General features: G+C 34.4%; 1 protein-coding gene across 1 annotated transcript; it reads right to left on the bottom strand.

Annotated features, from left to right (window-relative positions):
- On the bottom strand, nucleotides 1-26335 carry fermt1 (FERM domain containing kindlin 1). The gene is made up of 15 exons (XM_088907307.1): nucleotides 26267-26335; nucleotides 20381-20538; nucleotides 16921-17154; nucleotides 12083-12226; nucleotides 11464-11653; nucleotides 10851-10953; nucleotides 9808-9915; nucleotides 8436-8567; nucleotides 7616-7665; nucleotides 6646-6770; nucleotides 5702-5808; nucleotides 4775-4999; nucleotides 4077-4201; nucleotides 1906-2047; nucleotides 1-834 (listed from the first exon to the last, which is right to left on the bottom strand). Exons 2-15 carry the CDS (start codon nucleotides 20523-20525, stop codon nucleotides 661-663), a joined length of 2004 nt encoding a protein of 667 aa, XP_088763433.1. The 5' UTR covers nucleotides 20526-20538; nucleotides 26267-26335; the 3' UTR covers nucleotides 1-660.

The following is a 26335-nucleotide window of genomic DNA, read 5'->3' as shown; positions in this document are numbered from 1 at the left end:
ATATGTTTTACTTTTCTTACATTATTTTTTTTTATTTTTCCTCAAATTTGATGCTTCATTTAGCTTGGTGTCCTAGGGAGCTTCTCTAGCTTGCCTATATAAACTTAAAGAACTACAATAAGTGGCAACCTGAAGAAAAAATAATCAAATCAATTGTGAAATGGAAATATTGATCTTAAAGCATTGATGTTGATTCTAAGTTTATGAAGCAACACCAGAAGATGCAACCAAGTCTTGTTTAGTATTACGATATAGTCCACCAGCACTATCAGTATTTTTTGTAGAATTAGCATGAAAAGAATGGTCTTAATATGTGTCAATTTTAAATGTTGGGGGAATAATGATTTAAAAAAAAACATGAAATGTGATATTAATACATGATAGGAAAAAAACAGATTCAGAGTTTGAATGTGGTAAGAAAGATTCATGGGTAAAAGTAAGTTCCTCAGTTTATTGAATTGCATTGTTTGCTACATCTTTTATTTATTTAGCAAAATGGTAGGTGCTGACATTTATTTTGCTGGAAACTAGACAGAAATTGAAGTTTTATACCACATTTTTGTACCGCATTTCCGCTGTACTTCAGATTCAAATATGAATTTGAGCTCTGGGAGACTTGTAGCAAGTATGAGCCTTTCAAAATCACAGGTTTATACAGGCTCATTCCTGACCACCAGTTAGTTTGTGGAACAATTCTTCGTCTAAGGTTTCATTCTGGTCCTTGGATCTGGTTGACAAGAATATATATCCTCCTATATATTCATGTACCACCTTACAGTCACAACTCTGACAGGAAAATGCAATAGACACATTCTGGTCGAACTCAATGGCCACCTGGAAAATGAAAAAAAAAGTAAATGAAGTATTAATCTTATTTAACTTACTTAGGTACAATTTATATTGCTGTATAATGTTTTTTATGACATTGTTTTGTGCTCCATGAATCATTAAATGACACTCATTCAGAATTCAGTATATTCACTATATTCTTCAACAAATTCCTTACAAATTAACCACTAAAACCTTAATAATTAACCATTAAAATGGACAGGAAACCTAACAATATCTAATCTAGAAAACCTCAAAATAAACTTCAACAGCCTTCATCAGCACACTGCTATGTTCTCTTTTAAGAACAGAATTTGCATATAATGTGCACATAATGGGCCCATAACACATCTGATTAATTATTCATTTTTACAAGCTGCATTAAACTAATTCAGTCTTTAAGAAAATAGTAAACATCCTTTATTTTCATCCTTCCACAAGGCCATGCTAAAACATTAAAAACCACCTTAAATGGATTTTTTTGTAATTTGTCTGTCACTGGACATGTGCAACTGTATAACTACTGTTCTTGTAGCTGATTTTATGTCCTTTGTATTCTGTAGGCAGAATACAGTTAAACACACACTTCGCTTATGAATATTAACAAACAGTACAACACCAAACATCTAACTGATAATTTTTCAATTAGAAAATTATGTATTTTTCAAGCTTCCTTACTAACTACACCATTTCAAAAACTAACTTTCAAAATGTTGGTCACTGCAAAAAACAAAACAATATACAGTATCAAATAATTTTGTATTTCCTCATACCAATTCTGGGCTTCAAAACTGCAAAAAAACTGCATAAAATAGGAAATCACCACAATTTTCATTGTATTTGTTTATAAAATTCAGATTTTCCAAAAATTTTATCCTCTCTTCACAACTAGTCTTATCCTGGGGTATGAAATGTTGCAGAAATAAGTCCCATTCTCACTTGGAATAAACTAAATATGAAAGTGAAGGATACAGTAGCCTACATTGGAAGAATTAGATATTAATTTCCTTTTTAAATAATATTTGGCACACGTTCCTCAGATGTAGCTAGTATGCTAATATGCATTTGGCACTGTACCTGCCGAATCTCCCAGTTCACATTCCATTGCTTCATATTGGAAAATCTCCATGTTGTAATTGGAAGCCCTGTTGACATGTCTATACGTATGAGTCGGTTGTAGGAAATTCCAAGGATCTCATCTTTTTTGCTTCCTCGAAACCTAAGGTATCCAACATTACAAAAAAAATCAGTCACTGAATTTATTTTAGAAATACTTCAAAGATGAAAAGCAAATTCCATTAATATTCATTACCCGAATGTTACACGAACCATTCATATTTGTGGCTTGGGTTTATCCATTTCTGTACCCTAGGTTAGTTGTTATGTAGCAGTGAAATATTGAAACATAAAAATGAAACTTAAAATAATTAACATAATTAAAATGACAATTCACTGTTATCCCTAGATTACACACCAATGTGGATGAAACCACCTATCTTTAGGAATTCCTTTATCCTTTTGATTGTGGTAAGCAGAAGCCTAATTCAGCATCGACTACATCCTGGATGGTATTCCATTCCATCATAGGAGGACCTATACACAGTTACTTAAAGTGATCAGTTTAGAAATGCCAATTAAATGGAAAAATATGTCTCTGGATTTATTGAGGACACCAGAGCACCTGAAGAAAACTCACATAGAATCAGGGAGAGCTCATAAACTCTCCCTGTGTCCAAACTGAATTTGGAATTAAATTTCATAACCAAAAGCAACCCTTAACACCACGACAGAGTATTGTCCATAAAATCATCACATAAAAAAAGTATTCCAGGCATATCAAACAATTTTTGTATTGATGGGTAATTAGAAAATGGATAAAAAATCCATGGCTGTTTATCACACTTTAAAAGTTACCTGTAATGTTATATGTAACTTACAACGTCTTTTTTAAACACAGAATTTATGCTAATAAAAATTCAAATTTGAAGAAAAAAACTGAAAATAGGGATAACCATAGCATTATTACCAGGTGGATGCTGTACATTGGTGGTGGTGGAGGGGAGTCCCCATTACCCGTAAAGTGCTTTCAGTGGAGTGTCCAGAAAAGCTCTATATAAGTCTATATTTTTACCCCATCAGATGAACTGTAAATCTGATGTCGTGTTCGTTACATTTTAACACCATCACTCAGTGAGATGCACATTGCATCTTCAAAGTAAAACTCCATCTTGTGTTTTTCTTTATATCTACATATGTATAAATGTATATAGAGGAGGTTAAAAAGTTTTTAAGTTGCATAGAATATTTAAGTCTGTCTCCTATCTCATAGGTATCTCACACACTGATGACCCAATTTCATTTTTCTTTCTAAATTGTGAGGATTACTTAAAGCTGCCAATTCAATTTTCTCATCTTATGCATTTATGTTTCTTGTTAAAGGGTTCATGTTGTGTGAAATGTATTATGCATTGTGTTCTGTCTTTTACCTGCCTGCAAAGCAAATTTCCAAACTGGAAAAATAAGGGAAAGCAAATTAAATGATTAAGAATTGGACCTTTTAATGGACTCTAAACAGCTGTTTATAAATTTATATGTGCTGTATAACAATCTGCTGCAAGAACACAAAGACAAATTAGCTTATAACACTGAAGGACCACAACTGTACCAGAGAAAACTATTATTCACAGGTCAACACAGGTGAGACAGGGATTTATACTGTATGTGACCTTCAAGTAAGAACTTAAGAAAGGTTACAAATAAGAGGAGGCCATTTTGACTAAAAAAGTAATGACTAGTATTTTTATATATAACAATACAATCTGCAAAAAAAACACTTGTTGGAGAAGGACAAGGAGTGCTCCTGAATTTCACACTGAATCTGACCTTCTAAAAATCTAGTCTGTATACTGCAGATACGGTAGGTTGGGTCATTGCTTCCTTATCAAGAGCAGTGTGTTACAATCACAACCACTGCAACAGACTCACTTCTTACACAGAATTATGTACTAGGTTTGTCATCACTCAAAAGTTATAGTACTGAAAAAAAGGAGTGGAAATTGTTAGTTATGCTTATCCCTGACAAAGTAGAGGGGTTAGAAAGCAAGTAGTCATCTTCTATTTAGAAATCATTAAAAAACAGTATGTCTCTGCGTAAGAACTGACAGAATTGTTATATGACAGAATGTGTTGTCATATAAATAACGTGTGATAACCATTTCTTAAGGTAATTTGCTGTAGTACAGTATTACCTTACAATGTAGTATTTAATGCCAAACTCTGGCAGGGACTGCCAAGCTTGAATAAAGCGCATCTTGGCTTCCATGAGAGATAACTGAGCAACATTCTGATGGGCCTCCAGGATTCGGGCTGAAAGCTTTTCAAAACAAAAATGATTTCATTAGACATGGTTACAGTTATTGGTAAAGAGTAGCATGAATTGTTACAAGGAAGAAGTACATGAAAGGTGTTTTTGACAAAATGTAGCATTAGGAAGTTGCTTGGATGATATGCTCATTAAAGGACTCATATAAACATATCCACTCATTCATTATCTATCTGCTTCATCGGATATAGGGCCAGAGGGGAGATGGAGCCTATCCTGGCAAGCAATGTGAAGAAGATATATATATTTAACATCAATTAGAGATAAACAAATTATTTTTTAAAGATGTTTTTATGTAAAATGTGAGGACTGAAATTTTAATTTTACAGGAGGTTTAATTGTGAACTTCAGGAGCAGTAACACTAATTTTAATTTCTACAAGAGAAATAAATCATGGTACTTGATGTGTTTGTTGAGCTTGATTCAATAAAATTAAACAATGTGATTTTAGTAATCATATCCCAGAACTCAGATTTCTTGCTAACTTCAGTAATGTATTAACAATTCTTCCCTTGCTGAACTTAATATTTACTAACTTTACATCCCTAGGGGGTACAGTCATACCTGTTTGGATTTGTACTTTTTTCCATATCTGGGAGACACAAAGCACTCCGAATTCATTTCCATGGTTTCAGGGTCGAGGGACGTCTGTCCAGAGGGAGTTGCCAGGTTCTTCATCTGCAGAAAGGACTGGATGTTGCGGACTTCACTCCTGTAGGAGCTGTAAGCCATAGTCTTCCCTTTTGAAGCGAGAATGCATGCAGCTTTCCACTTTGCGTACTGGGTTTCCTTCACAAACATATATACAGTATATATACAGTATATGTTAGATTATCATGCCAACCAAACCTTACAACAACAGGATAAATTAACAGGTGGTAACAATGCGGCTTATCCTTTTTTTAACTACTACTGCAAAAACATATGGCATTTAAAGTGATGTAGTTTATACAAAAGTCTGGTAGATGGTCAAACCTTAATCTCACCCACTACCTACAAATATCATTTCTTACTCTCTTGGGTTTCATTTGCAAGTTTCGTTTGTGTATATCCCTCCCTGCATCTCACCTTTGTCCTCGCATCTGCTTCCTGTCTCATCCTTCATTAAAGGGAAGGGGTTCCAACAGACATGTCCTTCCTAAAAGTTACTCTTGTAAAGTTCACTATGCAAATCATGCCATTTTTGTGACTTAATTAGGGTTTCACCGAACTGCTGGAATGCAACAGTTTCACTGTCACACCCTCATGGGGTTAACTCTTGTTAACTGCTTTTGGTACTGTGATGAGGTTTCTAAACAAATGTCTGTCCAAGAAATGCTGTAGTGGCTTCCATGCAGTATATACCTGGTTATGACATGCAGTTGAAATTTAATATCTCAAAACCCTCTTTCCCTGTAATTTTGCACTGAACAAAATGTGTGTAACTCTGTACCTCTGATGGGTAAGAAAATACATGCTTATTTAATCAAAAGATTTTAGTAATAAGCTTACATTTTCACATCGAATGTACACTTCATTAATCCCATCAGCAACAGGAAGTAGGAGCTTTATTCCAAACTTTTTGTCTGAGACATTTACGTCGGGAACAACTTCACAACCTGTGTAAAGTTTAAATAACAAAACATTAAAAGAAAGATTTCTTGAAAAGTCAGACAGTAATAACCCTCATTCTCTCATTGTCTGCCCCTCTCCTTTATTCACTATCTTTCTGTGCCTCTATATACAAGTACATTGTTTACTGTATACTTAGCTCTCTCCTCCTGTAGCACATTTATGGGGAATTAGAAACAGCTCCCCATGTTTGTTACACCTTCAGAATTTATAGTCAAATGTCAGTATCTGGTATGACCCCTCACCCCTTGATTTAGCATTTATCAGTGATGCTCAATGTTGCACTGGATACGGTCTCCTATATACCAGACAAAATGTCTGCTAAGAAACAAGTAAAGTTTTATTCAATGCTGGAAAGAAAAGAAAAGAAACATAAGGTTTTGGCTGTGGAGCCTTCTTCAGGTGTGTTAAGTACCTACCTACTTGAACTACAATCTCTGCTATCATTGTACTGAAAGTATTATCATAGTTTGGTGGCTTGATATCTAAAAACCAAGGTCTGTGATGAAGGGCAGAGAACACGCTTTCCATTGTGCTTACGGCATATTGTCTCTGGACTTTGATGTGAGCATACTGTAACATGGGAGTATGTTCAGACTGACACATGATTCATAGCCGATCCAATGGACACTTCAAATATTTCTATTAATTGTGAAAATTATCCTCCTTATGACATATTGATTTTTTTAAAACTTCAACGCCAAATTGATTTAACCAGCATCAACCTCCTAGTTTTTCAAATCAGGATAATCCTCATTACTTGTCATCCCTGAGACAAGTGTGTGATAGCAGTCAGTGTGCAAAACCAAATCTTCCAGCCATACCTCTGAGATGGAACTGCTCGATGGGCTCCGCAGTGGCTGATTCCTTATTCTTGTAGTATGATATTGTGGTGTCTTTAAAAACAAACCAGTACTCTTTATATGGTTTCAGAGTCAGCCTTTTAGGTCTGAAATATAAAAAAAAACATATGTCAGTCTTGGAAAATACTTAAAATATAAAGACCAGGCAAATGTAATAGGACAGACAGAAAAATATACATATATCCTTTAAAGATCCTCTAGGTGGGGCTATGAGGCCATCCAAAATATTAAGATTTAATGACGTAGTGATAACTTCTTACCACTTTTAAAAATTCAAAATACAGTCACAAGTTCAAGCTTAGAAAGGAAGATTTGCAACTTACTTGAAAGATGTTTATACAACTGCCATAAAACATTCTCATAAAGATATGTATATATATTTTAGAGCAATATTGTCAACTTAGGAGACACTTGAGTATCAGGATGCAATTTAAGAATTATGCTGTCATAACACAAGAACTGTGCAGCAAGGTTTTTAAAGATGTCTTTCTTGGTTTAGCCGTCGTTGGCTGATTGGTTTGCATGGTTTCATTCTTCTGCAGTGTATTCCAAATTGTTGATTTTAGTTTACCCACTTTTTTGCTATTGGTCTGACTGGGGTATTCTTTCAGCATCAAAATTGCCAATTTAATTCAAAATGTAACTTAAAGAATTACAAACACTGCCTTTAAAGACAGGTGATGTTCAAAGCTCTTTTATGAGTGCCTAATTACACAGCAATGAACATGTAACTAAAAAAAGTCAACTGCCCCAATACTTTTGCGACTTGAAAATGAAGAGGTCCAACACTATCAATTTGTTTAATTGACTCCAGAGTCTAGAACTGAACTGACTTTATTAAAAATAAAACACTTAGGAGTTGTGCTTATCAATTGTTTTTTTTCTGTTCTAGGTATGCCTTAACTTTCTTAAAAAGGTTTCCCACACATACCTAAACAATTTAAGGGTGTCTGCAAGCTTTGGGATATCTGTGATGTCCTCCTAAAATACATAAGAAATGTTTCAAATATGCAATATATACACCAGTACACTGAGAAAAATCAAGTAACTCAGTATTTAATTTATTTAAAATAAATTAAAAAAATAAAACATGAAAAGTAAGACTATTAATGGTCTATTAATATGGAAACATTTTAAGGTGTTTTACATGTACAGTACCAAGAACTATGAACATAAGAATCCTAATAGTATAAGAGCCCCAGGACCTGTCTAACCACAGGGTTTTATCTGTTTAGTTCTTTGATTTCTGACTGTTTTGGTTTATTTGATGCTTTGGATACCAAACATCAACTAAATTTAAAATACAAGTAAATCTAATGACAGTTTATGTGAATAATATTTCCCAGTGCAGTCTCTTAAGCTCCTTTACTATTCTTGTTTTCATTAATACCTAGGGTGTCTAAAGGAGTTTTAAAAAATGTATTAAAAGTGTTTTTTCATGCTTTTGAAATAATTACATACTGAATACAAATTAGTTCAGAATAACAGTTTTACATACTTCGGTATATGAATCGGTATATTTTAACTTTACTAACTTCACTGAGGACAGTATTGTTGCCTGACTCCTGTAAAAATTGTATACCTGGGGTTTATTGCCAAGAGTCAACAAGCCCATTCCACTATTTGCCCCAATACAGAGAAGCTTTGGTACCACTTTCCTTCACAGCTATCTTTGGTTATGGGACTAGAGTGAAGGAACTTCAATGATGTTACAAGAATTACAACACAGTTATCGCTGCTCGGAACCATACCAGGATTCTGTCTGAATTTCCTCCCTCAAGTGTCACTTCCAAACTGGTAAGGGCAGCTTCTACTTCATCCTCGTCAGGCTCTTTTGAGGAACTCAGTGGTTCAGATGACATTGTCAGCTTGCTTATATGGTACTGAAAGTAATGAAAATTATGTTTATAGTAGCACAGCCTGACAACACAGAAAACCTTTTTCCTGTACAAATTCGGGCTTTACAGTGTTTACTCTCAATCTTGTGTTTTTTAGGATAGATTTGTAAATTTGTGACCAGGACTGCTTTTAAAAACTCTGATTCTGAACTTGGACTGACAATGAACAGTAATTAACCAGCCTGTTTTTAGGTGGTGTGGCAGTTAGGACTGCTGCCTCACAGCCCTTGGGTCATTGGTTCAAATCTAGGCTGCAGCGTCTTCTATATGGAGTTTGCATTTTTGTCCAATACTCTATTGGAATTTCACTGTGTGGTCCGGTTTCCTCTCACCTTCCAGACTAGCACTGCTGCAATTCTATCTAGGTAAACTGGCATCCTTTACTCATTCCTGTCTACATGTCTATGTGTATCCCTGCATCAGACTGGGATCCCATGAAGGGTGTGGTACTGCCTTGCACCCTATGTTAAAATAGGCTCTGGGATTAAACAACCCTTGGTTATCAGGAATAAGCAGTTTGGTGAATAAATAGAGCCTGGTTTTGAAAGAACAGTACCAAAATCTTGTGAGATCTAGAGTCAAAAACAACAATGTATTTTCAATCTACCAAGAAACTGAATAATGGTAATACTAAAAAAAGGACATAGGAACAATAGGAGGAGTTTTCTGAATACTCTTTCTAAAATGACAGTCAAACATTTGTTATTTTATGTAGTCGTGCTATGAAAATGTAATTTCAAAAGTAAATGTAGATAGTTGCTCTAATATTTTATACATCTGCTGCTGGTTAGAGAGATTTACTTATATTTTGCTATTAAAATGATCAAATAAAATAGGAATCTACCTTTATGCTATACTACTGTATAACTGTTTTCTGTTAATGATATTTAGCGAAGGCGGGTATATTTAAAAATATCAGTCTGGTTTAATTTGATTACTTAAAACTTGTACTGTACAATTCTTTGTGTTTTAATACTTAATGGATCTCTGCCAAAGATACATGTATTTTTTTATTTGAAAGTGTTTGTACCTTGCCCTGTATTGAAGTTCCTCCAAAAGCAGAGTTTTCAGACTGATGCATTTTCCCAGTGGAAACTGAAACCTGACACCCATCCACAGCTCGGTTAATATGTTTCTGTTTTATTATATTCTTGTCACAGCATGCACCCCCTCCCCCCTCGAAAGCCAAATAGAACTGGTTCTGCAGCTATGGTCAAGCCTGTACCTGCAGGGCTGCAAATATCAGCATTTCTTCCTCAGTGCAGTCAATTTCCTCCAAGAGAATGGCCCACCTTGCCTGTTCATATATCTGGTTTATTCTGACAGCATCATACTGGCAAGAAAGACAAAGATTAACATTCACCTGACATCAAGCATTTCTCTTTATTCAAGATAAGAAGGGTGTTTTGTGAATATAATCGTCCAAAGAACAAATTCACATGAATTTCTCTCTTCACATTCTACCACACTATGTTGTCTGTGCTGTTTTCTTTTTTTTTGTAGGTTACAACAATTTGTTCAGATTTCTTAGAATGCACAGTATTCTAGCAAAAAAAAATGTGAGATCACATACTGTAAAAGCCTGTACAGTATATGAATAAATGAGGCAAACCTGAATTAGCAAATTTAGCTGAAAAATAAAATAATTGTGTATGTATTCTGTATTTTAACATAAAACAAGTAAAATAAACATTATGGCTCCCTTAAATATTAACTAAAAATTAGTGTCTTACATTTTTCATATGCCTCTGGTGTCCAACTAACTGATTGCCCAGCCAATCAGCATATATGTTCTACAGTCATTATGCTAGTTAGTACATCTGCCTGAGATCTGGCCAGGCATACACTACAAAAAGCTGCGAGGACTGCAATCACGGGTGCTATTTAGTGTCAGCAAAGTTCTTTTAAAGAACAATAAGTTCCTTTCAGTAGGTAAAGGAAGCAATGTTCTTTTCCCTACTTTCTTTCACCACATTATGTATCTGCTGCTTCATTCTAACACTTCCTCTTTAGTGTAAAATGATGTACAACTGCCTAATTTTGTAAAGAAAAAACGATATGTTATTATTCAAAATGTAATTATACCAAAATCTACTCAAAACTACACATTTGAGCTTCTGCTTTAAAGTAATCTTGTTTGACTACTATTGTAATCAAATAGAAAGTTACTATAACACTATGACAACAGTATATTTGAATAACACGATCAGAAGCTCCAAATTCTAAGCCCATGTTATGAGGAAAATGGATGTTGCCAAGATCATTTACTTTTGGGTTGAGGTCAAAGAAGCAGTGATATTTGAAGCGCAGCAACAGCTTGTCACCCTCATGGATGTCTTGTTCCATGAGGGAACGAGAGGAGTCCAACCACCTGTGTACAAAAAAATAATATAAAACTGACAGAGAAAAGAAAGACACAGGTAATGCCTGAAAGCAATAACGAAACACACTTTGGGGAAAAATACTGTCTTAGAAATGGATGATATTTCCACCTCAATCCTAGAGCTCAAAATTGAACTTCACAATCTAAGACAAATCACTGGCCAGTCCTGATTAAGCATAAATATTTGTAATCAACAAATCACTTTCTTTTCCGGGTGTTTATCATTAACATTCCCTTCACCACACCATGAACCTTGCATAAGCTCCCTCCACCTAATGGGACTGTTCAGTTGTCTTATCCTGTCATTCACTCAGCTAACAGCACTAATCCAAATTATGTCTCCATTGTGCCATAATTAGGTTTTGTACAAACAATTGAAGTGTCACTGATAAAGTGTTAAATTTCCACTTCCATTTTCTTTGGTTAAAAAACACTGATGTTGTTTTTAAGACCAAGGCTAAGCTACATACAATGCCTGTTCAACATACACTTTCTTACCCTGAGTTCATGATTGCCTTGTCAACTAGCTGTAGAGGCTGGTACATTTTGATGAGCTCATCATGTTGCAGGTTTGGCTGGCTGACGGTTAAAGGATTGTCTCCGAACCAAAGGCTCGTTGCTGAAGCAGGTGTGCCATTCTCTGGGTCATATGTTGGTATCATTGTTTTACTGTAGAGTCCAGGACTAGCTGCAGAGGACAAAGATGTTTGATTTCAGTCAGTTTTATCCTTTTGTCCTAATTAAACATAAATTGATATGGAAGAATAACAAAATTGCATCTGCTCTTTATGAACATTTGTAAAATGGCTTAACTCAAAGGCCCTGATCTTAGTGATTGAAATCATCTTAATAACTTTTGTTACAATTTATGTAGTTAAGCTGGTGACCTTTATCCTGCAAGAGGAAACAAGAAACTAATACCCTTTATTTGCTGTTTATCTTGACATCTTAACATGGAATTTTGTCCTTAAGGCTACTTAAAAACAAAGAATTGTGCAGTGCTGAAAGCAGTGCTGCATGTAAATTTTAGGTACATGTTACACTATTCATTTTATATAATTGAAAAGGTGTGCTTCTGTTTTGAGTAAATAAGTCAATCCCATGCAAGAAATACTACCTGTATTTCCTGCTGATATGTTTAAGCCATCCATATCCAAAATTTCTTCAATAATTGTATCTTTCTGCTTGTCTTTTTTCTTTTTCTTTTTCATTGCATCATCTGGAGACCTTAACAAGGATAGTTCCTCTGGTCTCCTGATATCTGAGAGAGCAAATATTCAGAGAATAGTCAGAAATAGACTGCAAATGAACTGTATAATTGAAGAGATAGGAATTTAGCATTAGTCTCACTGTTGCAACAATAGTAAAAAGAGATATTAATAAATTAAAACTCATTTATAGTTCAATTCACATTCAGGTTTCCATTTATATACCATATAACTTATGAAACAGATCTGATTTTTTTTTTAAAAGGCCTAATTGAAATTGTTTCTTAGATCAGTGGGTTAGTTGAGAATTCATGTGGGGTTAACTGCTTAGCACATGATTTGTCAAAAAACTTATGGGCACATTTCAGTGACTTCTGAGTTACAGTGTAGCCCACTTGAATTTCTAATATTTTAATGCTTATATGGAGTAAATGATTAAATGAGGCTGTGACTTCTCTTAAATTTGGAAATTCTGATTTCCTTCGTAAGGAATTCCCAAGCTAAAGACATTCTTAGGATGCATCACTAATTTGTCCCTTTCACTTTGAGAGCATCCAGATCAGAAGGGGAGATTTAACTTTGGGTTGTACTGTGTTTTATTTAGAACACAGGTGTATCTCTCTTGGACAGCACAGTGGCACAGTGGTTAGTATTGCTGCCTCACAGTGCTGGGGCCTAGGGTTCAATTTCCTGACATGGAGTACTACCTGTGTTGAGTTGGACTGTTCTCCCTGTGTTCGCGTGGGTTTCCTCTAGGCGCTTCTGTTTCCACCCACAGTCCAAAAACATACTGGTAGGTTGATTGACTTCTGGGAAAATTGGCCCTAATTATGAGTGTGTGCATGTTTGTCTTTGTGTCTGTTTGTCAGCCCTATGATGAACTGGCATCCGATCCGGAATAATCCGGACTGGAATCTGGAGGGATTCCGGAATAAAGAGGGAGGCAAACAATCCATGACTCCAAGGACTTTGTATGTTGTATTGGTCTCAGAGAGAGATGTCTGTTTTGGAACCAGTAAACAACTCCACTGCCCCATTGTGTTTGTAGAGAAAAATCTAAAGAAGTTTTAGCTAGAGCTTGGACAGAGCCAGGCTTTATTGTTGTTTTTGTTGTTGTTATAAACAAATCTTGATTCCTTTTTGATTCCTATAGATTCCATCTATAGTCCAGTCTTTCAATGTGCAAAGATATCTGAGGGACATTACCAGAAAATGGTATCTATAACACTGGACAGTGATGTTGTGGTCCCCTTCACTGCCTGCAACAGTCAGAAAACCAAAGAAGGAGTGACCCCCTTCCTTCATCTCACACAGTTCTTGCGAGTTCCCTACATTTATACACACACAGTTACACAGAGCTAATGTAATCAGAAACAGCAAAATTAAACTGTTCTGTCATTCCATACCATTCTCCATCATGCAGTGTCCCAGGGCAGCTCTACTCCAGAGTTCTATCTGCTGGCTTATGGACACTTTAATATTTTAGCTGAACCTGATACGAATTCTGTCCTTATTTTAACATATCAAGGTCAGTCTCTTGGAAATATTTTTCATTTCCATAGCTCAAAGCAATCAATATTTAATTTTTGTTCTCCCATTTTATACACAGCCCTACTTCACTCCAAAACCTTGTAAACCTACAGTATGCTCTCACACAAGCTGTCAATGCATAAATGCATTGTAAGTGTTCAGTCTATGACCAGCTGCATATGACAGGTACTGCTTCAAGTTGGTCATACTGTGTCTGCGAAAGTATTTCAGTTTAATGTAATGTGGTGACATGGATACTGTACACTTCAGTCAGACATCAAATTTACTAAAAGTAATTAAATGAAATAGTTTACTACAAAATTCAACACTAAGTTGGAAATATGCCTAATATATCCATCTAATTTTTCTATTTTTAATATTCTGGAATAATATGACACAAGTTCTAAATTCTGGAAGACAGCTATGAAAACAAATAAAAAATAAATTAAACGGACTGGGATCTTTGGTTTTTTTGTTCCCCAAATGTGATATGGCAGCTGGCTGCGGCACTTTAAAAAATGGTTCATTATAGAGCATCACTTAACTTTCACCTTTCACTTTTTTCCACCTTATTTATTAGGAGTGGGAGATATTAATGACTTCAGGTGAAAAGTTAGCACCTTTAAACTTGCAGGCACTAATTCTGTGACATGGCTGCAACTCAAAGAATAAATACCTCCTAAGCTGCAGATAATCACTGACATGAAAAAAACACTGAATAAGTAAAATGACAGGCATTACCTATTTCAATAATTCAAGATCTTGTTCACTGTGCTTGATTTTTTTTCTTTCAATACAGACAACATTGGTTAAAAAATTACCTAAAGCTGGATTTTTGAGAAATAAACATTGAAGAGTCTTTAAATGGATGATCAACATGTTTCCAAAGCCTATAATGATAGGCACAAAACATACTGTACTCAAGTACTACTCTTTATAATAGGTGTTTTCATACACATCTATCAGGAGGAAACCATATTTTTAAAACTATGGACTGTCTGAATTCCATCTAAGTGCCAGTTCATGGAATAAAGATCAATCACATGCATGAACCCTGCTATTGTAACAAGAGAGACTTAAAAAGTGTTCAACTGATGACTAAGCTTTATGCTTGCACCTCACGTCTCAATTATGTGTGAGAAACATGCAATTACAGTGTTGAAATACAACCTCCTCCTTCAAGTTGCAGGAGAAAGAGGAATACTGCTGTTTAACAGAATTGTATCTGTGATCATTTAAGGCTCTTCTTTAAATTCATTTGCATTACTTACAAGATAGTATTCTATTTATTTTTCTTGAACTAAAAGATGTTACTTTTAGGTATCAGGTGGAGGTATAATGAGTGAACCTGACTAAAGGTGACCTTGCTAACCAATTATCTGGACTCATTTACCAATAAGAGAAAAAGTGCAAAAGATGGACCCTAGCAACCCACAGGCAGAAGACACATTGTTTTTTCTTCTGTAAATAGTGTTTTGTAGGCTTGTATTTGTTGCTGAACTGACTCAAGTTAAGTCTTTGACCAGTAAGTAAATGATTAAGCCAGTTTCATAAAATTAATTTGGATTTGTTCAATTCAAATTAATTTTCAATTCCATTAAACTGTTCACATCTGAAATGTTAAGGTTTTAAAGTAAGGAACTGGAATTTCCATTGATCATTTAATATATATTGAGCATTGCAGTACTCATATCTCATCCAAAGATATGTTTTATTAAATGCATCACAAATTAAGTATTGCTCTTATTTATGTGATGCAAAAATATAATTTACTCTAGTAAAAAGTATAACATAATACATGTAGCTGACAGCTAGATCTATAATAAGTTGGCCATGGCATCCATTCAATCTAATTCCTCTATTGATTAACTCAAGGTGAAAGCTGTGAAAAAGAAGTGAATAAGGCTTGTTATGCCAATGGGGTCAGTTCTATAGGAGGCAGAGTAACACTACCCTAATTTTGTACTCGAGAGCTTCAACATAAACCTCAATTTACATGTTTGACCACACGTTGTCACTTAGCAGCAACTCAGAGAATTAAGTCTATCGTGTAGCCTCCACATTCAAGCTTATACTGCACAGAACATAGAAGGAGGTGCTGAAGTTGGTTACGAGAGTCGTGCTACTTGATAACCACTGTGTAGGACTGATAGAATAGTAAAACTTTAAATTTTGTTCTGAAAGTAGCACTGCTTAATTTCTAGGTTGACAAAACCACCTTTCAGTTAAGCACATAGAAATGTCAATATGGTGACTCCACTGCCATGTTAAGAATTTTAATAATTGTTTTGTAGCTGTAACTACATCCATCATCTTGTTTCAAGACTTACAGCATAGAGAGCTGAAACTATGATCTGCAACTTTGGCAGCAAATGTGGGATTTCTTGAAAATTTGACAATAATTATAATAAAAAGCTATAAGGTTAAGATTTTCTCTTAAATGTTTAAAGCATTGTTTTATTTTTTATTGTCTGAGTAAAACATATAATCAGTAAAGCAACTGCTAAAGTTCTTCTCAGCTCTGTTCTTTGTTACTCTAATGAGATTTCCCTGTTAGTGGATAGAAGGGTTATGGGTTTGAATTTCTCAAAACTACAGAACAATTTACAGTATGATAAAATTTAGTTTTGCAGCTTTTCAGTGATAAAATGTAGCTGTTTTTATTCTAGTTGTACATAGTACTACATTTTCAAAGTGAACAGCAACAAATTTACTCCCTAGCACAATCATTCCACCATGTTATCTCAAACCTTCTCTAAATCAATCAGATTAAACACCTTTTTAAATTATTTTGAGGTGCATACTGTATCACCAGAAGGAGTATTGAACCTCTTCACGTCTATGAATGATGGCAAAACAGCACATAAATAAATGAAGGCATTTACAATGCTCTGATCATAAAGAACAAGAAGGAGAAGATTTGTCACAACTAGGGCACTGCACTGTCTATGGATTGTAATGGAATAATATGTAGATGGCCTGAAACACAAATGTCAGTGACTGACATTAATGATAGTGCCAGTATCAGTTACTGTACATCCACAAAAACAATCAACCACCCACTGATTTTTTTTTTAGTATTAATGTTGTGTCGACTACAAAGTTATGTTTTTATTGACTCAGCTAATGAAATATTTTTTTTAAAATACTGAGTTTCCAATGAAGAGTTTTCTTTTTTATATTAAATCAAAAGGTAGAAAAAAAACTCTTGGCTTACTGAGTGCTCTACAGATTTCAGTGACTGTCTTGAAGACCACAGTGGAGTAGCTGACAGTCAGTTTCACAGTCTTCATGTTGGGAAGCTGCAGTCGCAGAGGCTTGTGCTGAGGTGTGTAAAGGAGTTTAGCGTCTGCCTGGACGCCATACTTGTCCAATGTCCAGTGGGTTTTCAACAGCCAGCAGTTCTTCTGTTCCCACCACAGAGCATAGTCAGACCAGTCTCGGGGAATCTCTACATGCCAAAGCAATGAGAAAAGGTGTGAAAAAATCCAAGTATCACTCCATTGTTTTACTGGTACGACTTATTCATTTAACTTTTTTTTATCTGTGATAAACTGCAGTTGGCATAGTGGTGAAGTAGTTAGCATTGCTGCCACACAGTCCTGGGGTCCTAGGTTCAATTCTGGACCCGGTGTGTTATCTGCATGAAATTCTCCCTTTGTTTGCATGAATTTTTCAGTCTCCTGTCCAAAGACTCACTGGTAGGTTATTAAGCTTCTGTGAAAACTGGCCCTAGGTGTGAGTGTGTGCATGCCTGTGTCTGTGTGTGCCCTGTGATGGACTGTCGTAGATATTGTGCCTTCTGCCCATTACTTGCCAGGATAGGCTCCAGTTCCTCTGCTACCCTGTATTGGATAAAGTGGTAAAAAATGAATGGATGAACTTAGTCAATATTCAGATTATGACTGTATAGTGACTCAGATTAGCAATCAGTCTGTCATTCAGTCTATGTTAAGTGTGTGAATTACTTAAATACCAGGAAAAACTACTCATGAAAGTATTTAGAATACTGTATCTGGGACTCTGATTACTATTCAGTCTGTGTCACATCCTCTTAACAGGAGGTGAGCAAACATTGCAAAAGACTTTGTTTTTATATACAGTACATGCTTGTTTTTATATGTGCAAGACCAGTTTTTTTAATACTGCAGGTATGAACTCAAGCATAGAGGTGCACTTAACACTATTAAAGTTTCCATTGACTCATCTTGATCTAAATACAAGGAAAGCAAATCAATAACCACATGAGCATGTATCAGCATGACTTCTACTAAAGCAATACCTGGGAGTATACAGATGTAAATATGCCTTTCTAATAGAATAACTTAAATCCCAGGACAAACTCCTCATGCAAGTATTTTATATACTTTATCTGACCAGACTCTAAATGCTTATATTCACCTATAAATAATATCATACTATATAAGGCAATAAGAAAAAGTAGACTAAGGAGAGGAAAGGTGCAGTGTGCATTGAAAATAAATTCACAATGACTGGTTATACAAGAAATGTAAAAAACTCAGGAGTATATTGCTATGGCCTTCTGGTCTAAATATTTGAAGGACCACTTCAGAAAGTTTACTTATTTTTATTTGTACTTTTCAAATATTTTCAAGTAAAATAGTACTTCATCACAAACGCTTTGTTTTGTTTCAGTAGGGAACAAAAACATAATATAAGACATAGGTCTGTGGTATATAGATAATGACTAATATCAAGTAATCAGTCCTAGAAATTATCCTGAGTAAAACTGACAGGGCTTGAGAAAATCCCTGAGCCTACAACTCCCAAATGACGACTCAGCTCTTACTCATATGTGACATTGGGCATATGAAGACAGCATAACTACCAGGTATTTCAAAACAGACAGACACCCAAACAAAAACCAAAATAAGGGACATAAAGCTTTCAATCTAATCTCTAGTCTAAAAAAAAAGAAAAAAAAAGAAAACAATATGCCTGGTCCTTGCATAAGGTTTGGTAGAATACAAACAAAAGCTGAGACTAATTTTTATTCCCATTATCACATCTTAAACATTTAAAACATAAATTGATTTAACTAAACCTAATTATTTCAAATTAATCATTTATGCTGCTTTAAAATGAAGGAAAATAAAACACAGCATAGCAGTTAGAAACGTTGACCTTTAAGGTATCTAATGTATTAGTACTGTCTTCGGTACTGATCAATATGTAGATAACAGTCCAGCAATGTATTAGAATGAAGTTGCAACATGATCTACAATTGTAAATTGCAAGTCTCCAGAAACAAAGTGGTTTCTGTTTGGAACTATTAATTAGCTGTTACAAACCTGAGGTTACGTGGTTTTACTATGTAATCATGTCACAACAGCTCTAGGATATCAACAGCACCGATTTATTCACGTTCAGACATAAACATGAATACTGTACATCAGTAGTAATCAGCATAGAAAGGGAGGTACAGTTAACATTTTTGTGACAGATTTCTAGGACTGTGTTGAATTTAAATGGTTTTAAATGTACTAAATAATTTCAAGAAAATGAGGTATCATTTATACAGTATACAGTCTTTCACACTTGCTACACGGCTCCAAGGTATCATTTAGTCACTTTGTTGCTGGAGAACAGCAGCTCATTTCTTGAAGAATGCACCTGTCTGGCACTGGGTGCAAACATGAGTTATGTGATGACTAAAAATGTTTAGTTCTGTCAGTAGGAGGCACTGGATGTTTGATAACAGACGTTTCACATTACACATTCTTACTGTGATAAATTAAAAAGCTGACGCAGAGTTAAGTGAGGGGGCTGAACCATAGTTGTCTTAGTACTTAAACCCATTTTATACACAGTGCTCAACTTCTTCATATACAGTATACTCAGTCTCTTTACCTGTATATACTTTGAAATAAATACCCACAGTTTCCGTCATTTATTCAAGTGTAATGTACACCTACTTAAACTTTATTATACCCCAAGATCTAAAACTATATTAACATGAGTGTTGGAAAGAAATTAATTACATTTAATGAAACTCTAAACATGTGTTTTGGCCCCTATCTGTACACATTAAATTATATTTCAAAACATACTATATGAATCTATGCTTTGGGAATTACCCACCAGCAAGATAAGAACCATCGGATATTTCAGCTTGTCTGTTGGTGATTATGACTTTACAACAGACTCATTTAATTTAATTTAAGGTACTGTGTTTTTGCTATTGTATAAAGAAGAAAAACAAAACATCCAAATTATTCCATCTATTTTCTAACCTTTTTATCACATACCAGGGTCAACTTTCTGCTATCTACCATCTGGACTATGGGAAGTAACTGGAGTACCCAGGTGAAACACAGAGAGAACATACAAACTCCACACAGATAGCACCCCAGGAATTGAAGCCAGAGCTTTAGGTAACAATGCTAACCACCGAACCACCAAGGCACCCCTCATTATATTATGCTTCTTACATTTCATTGTTACTTCAATTGACTCCATTAATTTAAATTTAAATTTTCACCTTTTCATTGCAAATAAGGTTCACTCAAAACATGGATGATTAACACCACAGAAACAAGAAAGCCAGAATGGCCTTCACTCATATGAAACCTTTCTTAATTTCTCACAAGCCTACCAAAGATCTTCCAGTTCATGTAGCAGTTCATCTTCCAAAAGAGAATGAAAAGGTCACTTACGGATTTTCTCCACCAATTTCAGCATCAGTCCACCAATATGAAGATCTCCCTTCACCCTCAGTTTATAATCCATTTTTGTTTCATCGTGATCAATCTGTACAGTGAGCTCCCAGGATGTGTTTCCATATTCTGCAGCAGTAATCATTCTCAGTGATGACCTGTGGAAATGAAATGAATGAAATTTAATGAAATTCTAAACTTATTTTTTGACCTCTATCTGTAAACATTAAAATATATTTCAAAACACACCAAATCAATATCACAGTTCCATAATGGTTCTCTCACCAGTTACCCCAAATCTGTCATTACAGTTTAAAAAGACAAGGTCAGTACATAAGTAATTAGAAACATAGAAAGAGTTCACCGTGTCTTTAATTTCATGTTTCAGCTACTGATATTGCTGATTTTATTTCCAAGGCTATGTGAGGAAAATTAAAATCTCCAACAACCATTTCTTTTTTTACATTATATTCCTAATTTCATTATATGACATTTGAATTTACATCTGAATGTAGAGGTCTGTGGCATACTCCTGACACTATGCCCTTTGGATGTTTTTTTATAATTCTGACCTATATGGATTCTAAGATTCTTGATTCTGTGTTAACTTCCTGTTCCTGAAAGCTCTGTTTGTTTTATAATGTACAAAACTTCATCCTTAGTTAAATATTAACTTTCTGTTAGCCATATTCCAATGATTCAAATGACGTCACCTGAACAGATGCCAATTTCACTGGAAAGGCTTCCAGTAGCCAAGAAGGTTGAACACTTCTATAACACACTATATCCTCATCTGTCTGGAGTGTTAACGGATTAAAATTAACATTTCCTTTGCATAGTGTGGGAGGATTCCTGAGAAAACCACTGATTTAGTCTTTCTCTTCAATTTATTTCCAAAGTCTCTTGAATTTGTTATGAACGGAGAGTGCTGTTTACGCCAACGCTGTCTGTTCTGAAATGAACAACAACACCTGTGTTTGCTATGAGACTGTTTACTCCTTGGACAATCTTAGCATTAAAATGATTCAATGTTATATGCAGGTGCTTGAAATATATAATTATACAATGCACTTGGAATAAATGAGGTCTTAGTAGTCATTGTACAATTTAATATAACCCATAAATATATATCCTGACACATATCCTGTTTGCCTTTTAATTGCTTCCCTTTTTTTAGTTTAGTTTTAATTTTTTTATGTATGGTATAGATCTAGGTCATCTGGTAGAGCAGTTGTCATAATACAGATCCCAGTGGTACTCTGATAATTATATTTCTTGAATTTCAGCATAATAATGCAATAATGCATTTCCTTAAATCTGTAATTTCAGAATTAATCTTACGAGGATCTGAATATACCACATCATTTGCTCTGTTTGTATCCATTACTGTGATTGTTTGTGTTAATCCACCTATTATAGTATGAACTCTAAACTTGAGTAGCTTGTTTATCATTCCAGAATCTAAATCACACACATTAAGAAATGCAAAGGTCCTATTACTAAAGAGCCCCTTGACACTCCAATAAAATCAAAACCCTTCACCCACTGCTGTATCATCATCATCATCATCATCATCATCATCATAATACCACAATAAATATACCACAGTTAAAAGGCTGTCTGGTTAAGACTCTGTCTGCCCTTTAATACCTGGCAATACCTATGATTTGCCTGAATAGTAAAACTGAATTACTTTACATACTGTATAACAACCCCAAACATCACATATAGGATGCAGTTATTGGGTGCTATGAATTAAATATGAAGGGATTTGAAATTGATAATACTTTATTTTATGTTACAATAAACAAAGCTAACTAATAATACTACAATAATAATTATAGGAATAAGAAGAATAAAAACAAATAAATTGAGAAGAGTATTTGAAATTCAAATAATATATTCCCATTTACTGTGAACTATCATTAATATCATATTATCCCCTTTACACAGTCTAAAAAAGGCATTTTTAAATTGTTAATTAGTGATTAATTTTTAATTAGTGAGCACACCCATTATTTGATAAGGATTAATATATCCATCTATACTAAAGGTGAAACACTGATAAAGAAAAAGTAACAAGCAATGTGATTTACTTTATGGAGGGGGTCCATTTGTCTTTCAAAACATGTACTGTATATTCGTTTTCTGCACCAAAGGTACATTTAGACAATTTGTAAAATATTGGTGTCACAGTTCATGTACAGTACATTTACTATGTAGCATTAAGTTTAGAAATGAACCTTATTTTCGATTATTAATATTTAATTAAAAATAGAGAAAAATAAATAATTTACTGTATGTTCTGTAAAAGTTCTTTCCTCTAATCATTAGAAACATGAATCCCTGCCATTAATCCCAAAATACTACAAAACTGTATGTAACATCTAAATCTTTCCATTCCTGTACAGTGACAAATACTTTTTCCTTGTAATTTGAATCAATTGGTAGATAAATAATAGAATAATCTAAAATATGTACAGAACAACTTGAAGAAATAGCAAGCTTCATTTTTTAAAGAAACAAGAACATGTAGATCTAGCAGAGGAATTGCAAACATGTGGCAACATGAATAACTTGAGGCAAGCATTTCACAATGGAATGACCTACGTTTATTCTTTTTTACCATTTCCACAGTCTTCAAAGAGCAGCTAAACCATAATATACATATTGTTTTAAAAACCACATAATGCAGATTCTTTGAATACGATTTCTTTACATGCTACACAGATGCTTTGAGCAGCCATTTACATTTACTTTAATGTTAGATAGGTGTTTCAATTACATGACCCCCAATGTCCTCAAAGAGTACACAGAGCAGTATCAAAAATGGTGAGAAGTATGTTTCATCTACAACTGTAGAAGAATGGATTTTTTGCATTTTATGCCAATGTGGCCGATTTGAACAGTTCACATACAGAAACTTAAATATTTACAGGATGAGTTTAAGTTCCAGTGAAAATTTCTTCACACTACTTAATATGGGCCTCTGAAGCATTTCTAATTCTTTCTAGGCCATGCAATTGTTTTATGAACATTAATACCTCTGGAAATCTGAAAATGGGAAAATTAAGGAGAACTTTGGGTAAAATGATATACAAAAACCATCAATATTAGCGTGTACTGTAATGTTTGAATTTTATTCTGAAGCTAAATAAAATCTACAAATAATAATGTGTTTAGAATAATTAGATTTTATTAATAATGCATATTATAAATGTTGCATGAAACTCCAGCAACTGTAAATTAACCAGCTTAACCTAAACGTAAGATATATTTTCTAAGAAATAATGAATGATAACCACCAAAAAAATGAATGCTCCACAGATTGTACAAAGATTGCAAATAGGCCTAATTAAGACTGAACTTTGACCTTGTCTATACTGTGAATTTACAGCAAACCACATCTGTTGTTTCAAATCAATCTAGACGTTAAGTAGTTTTTGTCTCCACACTACAAAATACTAAAAGCCGTACCTGAGAACTGTAAATATTAGACTTGGTCTGGTTATAGTTGAAACTGTTTAGGCTGCAGATGCTGTGGTATCCAACTGGCCTTTCCATTTTCTGCATTTTCTTTATTGCAATTTTTAAAGTGTGATACCCACAGTTTTATTCACTTCAGTAGTTGTTTGCACTTTTTTTCTCTGACAACGTTTTCCACACATATATAGTATTTGAATTCTAAGAGAAATACAAAAAGAAGGTATTGGATTAAATTTAAGTTAATTATATTATGTAACTATAACTGTTCACATTTTAACAATTTCTTAAAATGTAAAAGAATGCTAAGAAATAGTAATAATGTATCAGTTTTAAAGCTACTGAAGTTATTGTGAACACAACATTTAAAAAAGTACATTATAAACTTAAGCTCAGTGACAAAACAGATTTTGATGAGCAATTATTTTTCTTGAAAAAAATGTCAAATGAATAGAGGATTTAAAAAAATAATCAGTACAGTTTGCTACCTGCACTTAGAGAGTCAAGACACCATCTCACTGAGTATCCAAACAAATGGCAAAAAGAGTATTCTGTTACACACAGACAATAAGCTTCCAGTAGGCAAAGACTCTAGGGTAGTCACTGTAGTCACCTTTGAAATGTATTCACCGAAAGTGTACTTGTTATAGTCTTAAGGCTAGCTAAGAGGTTTGAAATTTCCTGATGCTGCAGATGTACTCACTATACTGCAGCCACATGACTAAACATGCTGTCATTATGTCATGGTGAAAAATCACAGGTCTTTAGGTGTGTGTCTTGTTTTCCAAAACTTGGCAGTGTGATTCACAGGTTAACATTAACTGAGCAACTAACACTCAGTATGAGGTACTATGGAGTCCTACACAAAATCTTTACTTAAATCAACCTTACACTACAACAAGTGTAATTAGAGACGAACCAGCTGCAAACACACCAATATACTTGTATAATGAATAATATTTTCTCTGCATGAGCAAATATTGTGTAAAAGTAACCAAATTCAAAAGCAAGAACAGAAACTCTTGCTGTAACATACTTTTTTTTGTCAAATTTGTCAAACAGTGGACTGACTAATATGGCGTATAATATTATAGTGGGCAGTTTGTAGACATGTTTTGTTGCTTTTCTTTCTATTGTGTAAGGCACAAAATAAATAGTTCAAATGCCTGAAAACAGTAGATTTACAAAAAAGCAATACCTTTAAGAAAAAAATTGAATATATTTAGGTCACATTTTTAAAATGTGTTTGTATAAAGTTCTTTAAAGGTTAAAAAAAGTTTTTATCTACCCTGTTAGTCAGGGCGGAGCCCTTTTTTATCACTGCAGGGCTTGTATAGAGAGTAGGATTGTTTAAAAAAAATCTAGGGCTGGAGGGAAAACAAAAGTCACAGGTACACGCCCTATTCAGAGAACAAACCCAGCCTATAGGCACCCTAAAAGACAAAAGAAAATCTTTTTCTGACTCTACCTATTTGAGCTCTTTTAAAACTATAAAAGCTGTTTTCTGTATAGTGTGTGGGAGCTAAGCGATTATAACCAGTCTTATAATATATATACTTTACATCTATACTGTTTTTAAACTTATTTTAATGCTCTTCATATAATAAACTTTAACATTTTTTCACATAATGTAAATGGGATGAGAAAAAGTGATTGGTTTTCTTAAATGGTCAACACAGTTGTATCTTCATATTATTTATATCTACAGTCCAGATCGATCGTTTCTAACTTCGTAGCAGAAGAAAACACATCTGTTTTATTTTATTACTTGCTGTTCAAGTTGGTACTTGAGAAGCACGGCATCATATTAACAGAGGAAGAAACCGCAAAAGATTACGAATCCCCGTACATCGCGATGAAACAGACGTTGACCGTGATTACAAAAAACATATCACGTTAACATGCATAAAAATAGCCCCACCATTTGGAACCCCCATACTAAAATTTTTCTTTGTAATCTCAGATCGTGTTCAAAGCTTTTGTTTTTAATTCAGGGAAGAAACTAACACAGTACCTACCTGTTCTGCAAGTTGATGACAAACTTTAAAAGCACACGAGGCATCATACAGTTAATGTTCAATACATTAATGGAAATTATAAATACCCTTTAATGGGATATTATTATTACGGAGGGCTGTATCAGTAGGATAATTTATAATTAATAAAGGAAGATCTGTGTACCTCTGTAGGACAAAGCCCAATTTATTTTTGAATTGTTTTAACACTGCAGTACGTTCAGGTGTTTTCCGATGTGCATAGTATTAAAAATCATAAAGAAAACGTAGTAATACCTATGGAAAAACAACGTTGTATTTTGGGATTGGAACCTGCGACTAAAAAAGAACAGAACAGGATTAAACCTTAATTTTAAAGGCAAACTAAATAATACCCTACAAAACTCACCTGAGTATCGAGCGTCCCACTCCCAGCAGAGCGAATCTTTGAGTTCTAGTTAAGAAGTGAAAAGTTCTC

The sequence above is a fragment of the Atractosteus spatula genome, chromosome 2 (genome assembly GCF_055471065.1).
Source record: "Atractosteus spatula isolate fAtrSpa1 chromosome 2, fAtrSpa1.hap1, whole genome shotgun sequence".
Lineage (NCBI taxonomy): Eukaryota > Metazoa > Chordata > Actinopteri > Semionotiformes > Lepisosteidae > Atractosteus > Atractosteus spatula.
The sequence above is the reverse complement of the archived record's forward strand: the minus strand, read 5'-3'. Positions and strand labels throughout refer to the sequence as shown.

Excerpts from the sequence above, each read along its gene's own strand:
- fermt1 (XM_088907307.1), bottom strand. The coding sequence starts at position 20,525 with ATGATTACTGCTGCAGAATATGGAAACACATCCTGGGAGCTCACTGTA. Across the intron at positions 11,654-12,082 it reads CATATCAGCAGGAAATACAG|CTAGTCCTGGACTCTACAGT; the intron begins GTAGTATTTCTT and ends TGTCCTCTGCAG. Across the intron at positions 5,000-5,701 it reads TGTACATTCGATGTGAAAAT|GAAACCCAGTACGCAAAGTG; the intron begins GTAAGCTTATTA and ends ATGTTTGTGAAG.